Source organism: Lotus japonicus, chromosome 2 (assembly GCF_012489685.1).
Source record: "Lotus japonicus ecotype B-129 chromosome 2, LjGifu_v1.2".
Classification (NCBI taxonomy): Eukaryota; Viridiplantae; Streptophyta; class Magnoliopsida; order Fabales; family Fabaceae; genus Lotus; species Lotus japonicus.
Window position 1 is genome coordinate 74,843,032 of NC_080042.1, and position 11,256 is coordinate 74,854,287.

General features: G+C 34.6%; 1 protein-coding gene across 1 annotated transcript; it reads left to right on the forward strand.

Moving 5' to 3' along the window:
* Window positions 1–1,230: 1,230 nt before the first annotated feature.
* Window positions 1,231–3,760, forward strand: LOC130735674 (zinc finger protein JAGGED-like). The gene is made up of 5 exons (XM_057587587.1): window positions 1,231–1,720; window positions 1,826–1,920; window positions 2,173–2,304; window positions 2,568–2,649; window positions 3,052–3,760. Coding segments are annotated over exons 1-5 (708 nt in total). The 5' UTR covers window positions 1,231–1,718; the 3' UTR covers window positions 3,449–3,760.
* The last annotated feature ends 7,496 nt before the right edge of the window (window positions 3,761–11,256 follow it).

Sequence of the window (11,256 nt, forward strand, 5' to 3'; positions counted from 1 at the left end):
AATCAATAAGTAACACCAAGACTTGAGCATGGTTGCGCTCCAAGCATGGTAACAGAGGTAGGAGGAGATGGAACTTCAGATGAAAATGGTGGGGTAAATGGGTAATATGAGTAATGGATATTTTTGTAATTTAACACTTTAACTCCAATCAATCTTAGCTGTTCAATTTTAAAATTAATATATTTAAGGGTTACTATCCAACTACACCACCATGTGACAATTTTCACCTGTCCCACCGAAGCCAACACCGCCTTTAACGCTCAAATGTGTGTACAGTACACATTTGATTGTCATCCTTTATGGGTAAAGATTTTATTTTGTGCTATTAATTTATTACGTACCTTTTTATACAGTACTGTTTGATTTTTATAAATTTGAATATTTGACCACTTGATGCTAGCTCTAAGGCAAAAATAACCTTAGAGTCAGCTATAGTGCATAGATAGAGCCATAGAGGAGAATCCTAGTATTACTACTCCCTTGATATCTATATATCTAATTACTATATATCCAAGTTATTATGAGGTTATTTTTTTTCTCATTTATTATTTATTTATCACTCTTATAATTTTAAGAAAGTATTAATTGTTTGTAAAAAAAAATGCATTTTTCCAATTACACCCTAAACTTGATATAATTCTCACCGGTGGTAGAAAAATTGAACAGTCAGAATTAATAAGATAAGAGAGATAAATAGTATATTAAAAAATTAGAAAGTGATAAATAATAAAAAACAAAGAGAGTAATAAATAGCTTATCAGGGCATATTTAGATTAGCATTATGGTAAAGTTGATTTATAGACAAGTGAAAATTTGTTCAAACTGAAGTAATTTATGTTTTAATATATTTATGAGAAAACTTCTATAGTTATAACTTATATGTATTGTAAAATCCATTTATGAAATATCATAATTAATTATGTAAGCTAGCTAGAGAAACTACTCTTCGTAACTCTTCTCATAATTAAGTTTGTGACTAAATCAATTATCTAAGTCAACTTTGAAACAACAATAGCCACTAAAAAGTGGTTCTGGTAATGATGCTACTTAAGAGGAGTATTATAGAAGCACAAAATACAAGAAACTTGTACAATCAGCTAGCACCAAATATCATAAAAAAATTGTACATCACCCGAAGTGTTAAGGTGTTAGATTTATGGGTTACATCTCTTAAATATTAATTTCACATTTTACCTTACTCATTTTTAAACAACATAAGACTCTAATTCACACTTTCTCAACATCATTAAATGTAAACTTCTAAACACTAAATTCTCTCCTGGATCAATCTCATTTTGTGCTTTTTTACTTTGTCTCTTCTCCCAAAGTCTCAACCAAACCAGATGAAACTAGCAATTAGCAAATACCTATTTAAGTCCAACCCTACACCCTCTTTTTATACCTATTTAAGTGCCTGATCTTTTGTTCATTTAATTTTCTGTTTATGCTCCTGTTTGTGTTGAGTCATGAGTGTGTCTGTGTGTGAGTTCGAGAAAGAAAGAGAGAGGGAGAGAGAGAGAGGCGTGACAGAGGAACTGATAGAGAACATTCAAAGCTTTTTCATCCCCCACCATCACTACAATCCTCTATATAACACAGTCTCAAACTGAAGTGTTTGATAAAATTCACAAGTTTGATCCTCCCCTGCAGAACATAGTGTTTGCTTTGCTCCACTATTTCACAACCATTTTATTTTTCTGTCTCTCTCTGTGGGTACCATGTAAAGTGCTTCTCATTGATTATCTTCTCTTTCTTCTTCTGAATCTCTTGAATTCATAAAATCTTCCTCTCTCTCTCTCTCTTAACTTTTGTTGTTTCTTAACAGGAGACCAGAAGAGAACCCGTTAGATCTCAACAATTTTCCTGACGAGAATGCTAGAGATAATGGTAAACAAGTCATCCAAGATAGTTCCTCTTCTGGTAAACATTTTCTTTAATTAATGATCACGCACGCACACACTTTACTATATGAATGAGATCAAAGGTACCAACTTAAAAGCTAGTTATATTCTTTACTGTTTTTGTTTCTGGACAACTACACAACAAATTCGTGTAAGGGGCTTGATTTTTCACCATTTAGGAAATTAAACAAAATGGAGCAATGGCATGTTTATGACATTTAACCCTCCTCACATGTTTTTTTTTTAATTTTGTTTACATTTTTTGTTGCAGGCAGTAAAAAGAAAAGTGGAAAGAAGGATGCAAAAGATGAGGAGTGTGGGAAGGTGTATGAGTGTAGATTTTGTTCCCTGAAGTTCTGCAAGTCTCAAGCTCTTGGGGGACACATGAACCGCCACCGCCAAGGCTAGCCACCCACCTTGTCCTCTTAACTTTTTTTATTATTTTTTTCTAAACTAAAAAAATAAATATGATTTAACAAGATTCCCTGAAAAATTGAGGCAGTACTGCTGCATGGTGGTGAATGATTTGGCGTGGTCATTTCAATCACACAAAATTGTAGGATTGCTGAAATGATTGTCACTGAGAGTAGTTTCTTTTTTTTTGACTTTGTTAAAAAGAGTTGTTGTTGGTTCTCCTGTTTGATTTGATTTGTGTGTGTGTTGTAGAGAGGGAAACTGAGACGCTGAACCATGCTCGTCAGCTGGTCTTCCGCAATGATCGAACCACTCAAGTTGCCCCCCACCTAGGGTATGAACAATTGCTCACTCCTTAATTTTTCCCTAATATTCAACTTTTTTATTATCTTGAGCGGGGGCAATGATGAAACTCTAGCCTCCTTAGTGATATAGGTTCTAATAACATGTCAAATAACGGACTATCCTAATAATTTAAATGTTGAATAAAAGTCACATAAATAATTTCATATTATTATTTCTAACACTTTACAAGTCAAATGAGTTTTCTGCAAATTAATTTTAACACAAAAATAACGTATTGTAAACAATATGTACTACAGAGCAGTAGTAGTGGTAAAAACATGGTTTATGAATTTATCATTCTCTTTGTTGTTAACCTTGTGTGTTTGTTTTCCTTTTTACAAGTGTAACTGTGTAAGTAAGCTAAAATTCTGCATTACCATTAATTATTCAGATGCTGTCCACCAATAGCAGCATCAGCAGGGAGCTATCATCCAGCTAGTAACATGGGAGATCCAACAATGCGTCTGAAATTCCCAAGATTCATTTCTGGTTCATCCTCAACCCACATGGTACCAGTAGTACCACCACCACTTCCACAACCACCTCAACAATTCTTATCAAGGCCTCTCTCTTTTCCCTCACACCACTCCTCAGTGAATGATTACTATGTGGGACATGTCCTTAGTGGAAGCCACCCTCACAACTTTAACAACTATGCAGCAGCAGAATCTAATTACACTTGCATTGGAGCACCAGTAGGAGCAGCATTTGGTAAGGACATGCCACTGCACAATCAGCGTTTGGATCCTCCTTCAGTGATCAATCCATTTCAAGATCATGGCTTCTAACAATCTTCATAGTTAAAGACAAGCTAGCTATCTCTATCTAGAGAGAGACTTAACAAAATGATGATCAGGAAGGGGAGAGAGGCCGTTTATTGGTTTATATATTGCATTGTATACAGTAACTTGGTACAACTTTTGAGCTCATGGTCACGCTCAACTAGTTTGGCTTCAAGCTGTGAAGGTGAGATTTGAAACACTGGGTTTTGTTATGCTCTGTAGTCAGTACTGCTAACTAAAAAAAAGTGAGAACTACGAGTAGGAAACTAGGAGCTGCTAGCTAGAACAGACAAGTTAGATATCCTCACATCACGTTGTATCTTCAACTTCAAACATACTACAGAGGACACTTGGTTCATTTTCAATTATCCATTTACTTTATTTTCTGTTAGATTCTTAATTTTTGTTTATCCAAGCCACTCAGAATGCCAAATTCTAAACTTTGTGTTACTACCTCACGATACACATGAAATCATGTTTGTGATTGAATTAACATCTAAACAAAAATACACCAAGTATGAGTTTGAAAAACTGTTGGTTTTCCATTTTAGGTCTTTCTAATGCACTCATGCACAAATTAATGGAATGAATAATGTTTGGTTCACAAACTAAATACAACTCCATCTTGTAAGATAAGGAAAAAATGAGAAAGATATGATAGATGATATGATAAAAATATAAGAGAGAGATAGGAAGAGTAATGTGTCAAAATGAGATGAAAGATAAATAAGAGTGTAAATGAATCACTACTCTACTCTCAACAAAATAACACATGTTCCTGAAAAAAGACGGGAAAGCAACAATTTTTTGAGTTTTTTGGTTTCAAATGTAAATTTAAAAACAAAACGTGTTTTATAATAATAGAGTTGAAATGTTTTTCTCCTTCAATGTTTACAGCCTAATTTTTAAAAGGGTTAAAGGTCATATTAGTCCCTGTATTTGTAAAAGCGTTTGATTTTGGTCCCTCAGTCAAAAAATCGCCAGTAATTATATTATAAACCGCCGGTAATTGTAAAAAAACCGTCACTAAACGTCATTTTTTGGCTAAAGGACAAAAATCAAACACTTTTACAAACACAGAGATTAATATGACCTTTAACCCTTTTTAAAACCTCAAAATTATTTTAATAAACACTACATACCACTACAGCCACCACAAATACTTTGCATCACCACCATTGTTGTTGTTGCCGCAAGTTAACTTCTATCTCCACCACCAAAGCCATAGCTGTAACTAGCATCACTCTCAATCACTACCATTGTTGTCATTACTAGATAACATCCACCTCGACTACCACTCTCCTCATCCTCCACCACCAACACTACTCTCCTCCACTACCACAACCACACTCCACCACTTCCTCTTCCACCGCCAAGTAACATCTATTTAACCTCTACTACCAACACCATTCTCCTCCACCACCACAACCAGACTCCACTACCCTCCACCACTTCCGTTCCCGCCACAAGGTAACCTTGGTTGTCACCACCACCATCATCGTCACTGCTACGAGATAAAATTCACCTTCATCATCGTCGCCTCCACCACGTGATGTCCATCCACCGCTACTACCTACCATACCGTTGTCACCATTTGGTACTCTCTACCAATCTATCACCACGGTTACACACCCACAACCACCGAACACCCTTCATAGGCACCAGTATTAGCATGCTCTATCATGATTGTGACCCTCCTTCACTACCCACGATATACTATATATATCAGTGGAGGTAATATCAAAAAAGATATAATAATGGAATGATAGTGACTATTGTGATTTATTTATATATAAAAATGAAAATATTTTTTTAAAATTGAAAACCTTAAAAAAAAACTAAGACTAGATTTACAAAATTGCTAATTTTTCTTGGGTGTTAATTACTAATAAGACAATGAACGTGATGTTGGAACTCTTCTTCCTCAAAAATTTGTGTCTAACCACCTTTATGACCATCATTTAATCTTTCAAGTCATTAATTTTATAGTTTCATTTTTATAAGATTGATTTTTTTAAATTGGAAATTAAAGGTAAATTACATCCCGTGATGGAAAGATTGAATTAAATACTTAGAATTAGTCACCTAACTTATTTATATATTGATTTTCTGATTATAAAGTGCTGATAACTGATTTGACTTAAATTCAAAAAGTATGATTTCTTAGAACATAGAATTAGCACATGTTTGGATTTTATGTGGAAAATTATAATAATGAAAATAAAATCATGATTAACGGCCACAAAAGATAAAAAGTGTAATTCTACTCATTATAATTTTGAGATTAATTTTTATGCACCGACGGTGTAAATAAGTTTTAAATCATCATTCAATCACATCCCTCTATTTTGTTAGCTTACAATTAATTTTGAATTTAAGAATATCTAAAAATAGGAAATGGAAGGTTGTGATTGAATGATGGTGTAAAACTTTTTACACCGTCGGTGCATAAAAATTAATCTCTATAATTTTTCATTATATATTCAAACATGATCTGGCCTCCTTCCTATATGTTTAGTTCGATGGGAAATTTTCCATGGTTTTAAATAAGTTTTTTATAAAATGATTAAAGTATATAAAAATCAAGTATTTACTGCTGATTGTTTAGCTCGTGAGGCGGGGAAAAGTGATACACCGATCCAAGTTTGGGCGAGACCGCTGTCTTTTGTTTATGATAGTTTGTATCTAGATGCAATTAGCTAGTTTTTCTGTCTTTTAGTTACTTTTCCTCCTGTAACCAAAAAAATATTACTTTCAAAAAACAAAGGAAAAAGAGTAATGTTTTCGGCGCGTAGGTCAGAGTGATTAGATAGAAAGCACATATAGATCGCAATTCGCAAAGACACTGAGAGGCGCCCTAAGAGCATCTCCAATGGTAGGAACTTATTTTGGGACTTAACTCAATTTTTGTGGGCCCAAATTGCCACATAGGATTTAAGACACTCATAAGGTTTTCATGCACATTTCACTCTAGTGGTTGAGATCTTATTTTACTTTTGACTGGATCCACGGTACCTAATATATTTATATTATTTATTTTTCTCCCTAATTTTTACTTTGGTTATGGTATTGAATGAGAAAGAAAAAAATATTATTTTATTTAAGATCCCACATTTGAGAGTATCTGAGCTAAGGCACGGATCTTAGCTTTTGCTAAAATCTCATGCCATGTAGGATAGCTCCAATGGTGGGCTCTAATAAGATCCGGATTGTAAGTGAAAATCACTATGCTACACTATGCCACCCATTAACATTGCAGGATTGGTAAGTCAAGGAAATTAAATACATTGGCATGGGTAAAAAAGGACGGTGCAGCACTTGTTGAAAATGATGGTATGCATACACACATAATGCATATGCATTGGCTTGGCATCAGCTCCTATAAATACCATAGCAACCCGTAGGAGAAATGCATCCCAACAAACTGAAGTATCTCATAGTACAAACACTTAAGCTTTTATTTGCTCCTTTTCTTATACTCTTGTTTTAGAGTGTTGTGAGGTTTGATCAGATAATAGCTTTGGAGAGTGTGGGTGTACTGGGGTTGTGGGGTAGTTGAGAGAAATATCTGTGTGTTGTAACAATTTTCACATAGTGTTTATTCTCTGGTTGTTGGTTTTGACAACGGCCGTAGTTTTTTCTCCGATTTTGGAGTTTCCACGTTAAATCATTGTGTTGTGATTGTGTCATTGTTTCTATTTCTCTATGGCAATTTCCTAACAACTGGTATCAAGAGCCATTGGTTCGGTGGGACTATTCTTAGTATGCTTTGTGGGTACAGTGTTGTGTGATACTGTGAAAATTTACAGTTCGCACGCAGCCACAATGTCAAGTTATTCAAATGCTGTGAAGAGTGACATAGAAAAGTTTGATGGAAGAATCAATTTTGGCTTGTGGAAAATACAAGTCAATGATGTGTTGATACAAGCAGGATTTCACAAGGCGTTGAAAGGAAACACTTCCAACATGGAGAATGAGAAGTGGGAGGAACTAGATCTGAGAGCCGCAAGTGCAATCCGCCTATGTTTGGCTAAGAATATTCTTGCAAATGTGCAGAGTATTTCCTCAGCCAAAGAACTTTGGGAGAAACTCGAAGGATTATATCAGGCAAAAGGCACTTCAAACCGATTGCTGCTGAAAGAACAGTTCCACAATTTACGCATGGAGAATAATATGAAAGTCTCTGATCATCTTAGTGCTCTCAATGAAACTGTCTCCGAATTAGAAGCTATTGGAGTCGATATTGATGATGAAGATAAAGCACTGAGACTCATATGGTCTCTTCCATCTTCCTATGAGCATATCAAACCTGTTTTGATATATGGGAAGGAAACTTTGAGCTTTGAAGATGTTGTCAGCAAAATTATTTCTGAGGAAAGAAGAATGAAAAGTGAGGACAACACTTCATCAAGCTCGGCGCTAATAGCCAGAGGTGGGCCTTATGGTAAGAAGAATCAGGGAAGGAATATTACATGCTGGAAATGTGGAAGGTCTGGGCATGTAAAGAAAAATTGTCCAGGTGCAGCAACATCAGAAAGGGGCTCTGAGGAAAATGTTAGCAATATCTCCCTCATTTTGGGAGAGGATGATGCTCTCTAAAATGACAAGTGTATCGTCTTGGCATTACCGCACTGCCATGGAAAAGGATAAGCTATTGCTAGCGGATTCAGAATTGCACACGGGCATTGGTTGACATTGATGCAAGGTGTGTGGTGCGGCTATGTTGGTTGCTGATGAACTTCCGGAGAAAGTCAACATGGAAGTTGCACCATAACTTTTCAGCATGGTTTCGACATGAAGAAATTCTTGGAATGGTTTAGTTCCAAGTGAGGTATACTCTTTATGGTGGAGTATGATAGTTCTTTTGAACTATGATTGTCGGGGTAGACAATGGAAGTTATGATTGTCGGTATAGACAATGATTGTCGATAAAGACAATGGAAGCGGAAGATGCATGTTGAGTGGGAGCACAATGTGAAGTGAGAGATTGTCAAACATGAATGTTGCATGATTGAGGTGTGAAGACCGACTGAAGTCAATCTTCAAGTGGGAGATTGTAAGTGAAAATCACTATGCTACACTATGCCACCCATTAACATTGCAGGATTGGTAAGTCAAGGAAATTAAATACATTGGCATGGGTAAAAAAGGACGGTGCAGCACTTGTTGAAAATGATGGTATGCATACACACATAATGCATATGCATTGGCTTGGCATCAGCTCCTATAAATACCATAGCAACCCGTAGGAGAAATGCATCCCAACAAACTGAAGTATCTCATAGTACAAACACTTAAGCTTTTATTTGCTCCTTTTCTTATACTCTTGTTTTAGAGTGTTGTGAGGTTTGATCAGATAATAGCTTTGGAGAGTGTGGGTGTATTGGGGTTGTGGGGTAGTTGAGAGAAATATCTGTGTGTTGTAACAATTTTCACATAGTGTTTATTCTCTGGTTGTTGGTTTTGACAACGGCCGTAGTTTTTTCTCCGATTTTGGAGTTTCCACGTTAAATCATTGTGTTGTGATTGTGTCATTGTTTCTATTTCTCTATGGCAATTTCCTAACACGGATCTTATTTTAAGGTCCCAAAATAAGGACTCCATTGGAGATGCTCTAAGAAGTAAAGGGGTGAGTTTATAGACCTAAACCATTTTTGGACAAGCCATTGGCGTGAATGTGTGCAGACACATATTATTGGGTTTCAGGTGTGCTTAAAACTGCATGACACTGTGAATAACATATATAATACTAGTAGCTATTGTAGGTGTGTTAATTAGCTAGCTACTCACCTACGACTAGCACCTATATATACTATCCAGGACAGAATACAGACAGATTGAGATTGTTGATAAAAAGCCACTCAGAACAGCTAGATCTCATCCTATTATATTTCAATAACTTCGTTTTTTGTGCTTTCGTACTTGTTAGTTGTTACTACTATTATTTCTAATTTTCATTGAATTGAATAGATAATGTTTCATTCACACCTCTTTTTTGAGGTGAAAAGGTGGAATGACGAGAGAGATAAAAAGAAAAGAAAAAGTAAGAGAGAAAATTGTGTGATGTGATAGATGATAAGATGAGAGATAAAAATAAAAAAAAGTGAAAATAAAGTGTTTAAAAAATGAGATATGTATATATCATTACTCCATTGAAAAACAAAGATAAGTATATTGCTGCATGTATTAGTACTTGTTAAGAACAGCGATAAAACAAAAAAAGATAAATGAGGGAAATTAAAGCATAAATGCATTTGAGGGTAGGTACACAGCATGTTGGGGCGACCACTTAATTACAATGGTTTCAAATCAGATCATAGTATAGCACTCAGTTAATCTGCCAACTAATTGAGCTAACAAATCATGAGTACATGACTAATTGACTAATTATAACGAGATTATTTATGAAAAGTATGGTCAGTGATTGAAGTTTCAGTTAATTTGTTTCATTCGTAGGGGAAAGGGGTAGGATCTTTTCGTCAATCAGTACTAAACCTGGTGTGGAAGGCCTAGTTGAATAAAATGTCCATGAAAATATGCTTTTCACACTAATTTCATCTCCACTTTACGGGCTGTTTGGTATTGTGAAATGAAAGAAGGGGAAAGGAAAGAAAAGAAATAAAACAGAGAAGAATTTCAGATATTTTTGGTATGAGAGTAGGTAGAAAAAAAAAATTGAAAAGGATATATTTGTGAAATAAAAAAATTTCCTTAAGTAAAAATAAATGTAATAACTAAATTTTGTGATAAAATATATATTTTAAAAAATTATTTATAATTTATGATAAAAAATTTAGAATTTTATTAGCAATATCTAAGCTAAGGTATTTTGGTTGAAACTATAAAATATCATCTCCCCAAAATCTTTCCTTTGTTTGGTTAGAAAAGGAAACTGAGATGAAAGAAAAAGAAAAGAGAGAAGGGAAATAAAGAAAAGAAAATGAGTAGAAAATGAGACGATTTTTAAAGTTTTGTGATTGAAAATAGTATAAAAAGAAAAGTGAAAAAGAAAAAGATGTATTGATAAAATAACATAAATATATTTAAATAAAAATATAACAATTTTTTTTTATAAAAAGAGGATGTTAGAAAAAAAAAATATTGACAAGACTCATTTTCTTCTAATTTGAGCATAAAAATCAAACTCAGTGGCCCATGTATTTTATCCTCCCCCTCCATTTTCTGAGTATTCCAAACATGAGAAAATGCTTTCAAAATTTGTGTTTTCTTTCCACTTATTTTCTACTCTTCAAAGCAAAGGTTTTCTCTCCAACTGAGAATGGATCAATTATAGTGTGGATCCCCCAAGCATTGCACATATTCTTTCTATATCAAAGGAACTTTTCTAATACACCAACTATGGTTAGTTCAACTAATATATTCCTATCTGCACAATGTTTAGATGGGAATAGAACCCATAAGACTTGATGCTTTATTGGTTTGAGATCTTTGTAATGCTCCACATTCATCTTAATGCAAGTACTTTTACCTTTAAAAAAAGTAATACATTCCTAATTCCTACTAAAATGCTAATAGGATTGAAGCATAAAATGTCAAATTAGAACAAAACCATCATGAGAATAAAGCCATAAACCATCAAAACATAAATGAAATAAAAGGATGAGCAGTTGCACGTACCCTATACAGCTCACAAGTGACAGACAGAGTACCTCGGCCCCCTGCTTTTGATCTGAGCATTTTAGCCCAATAAACGTACACTGATGAATGATGATAAAGACATTGCCACTCAGCCTTTCACAGATGATATTCATTCATTCATAAACTGATGAAAAGACAGTACGAGTGATCAAATT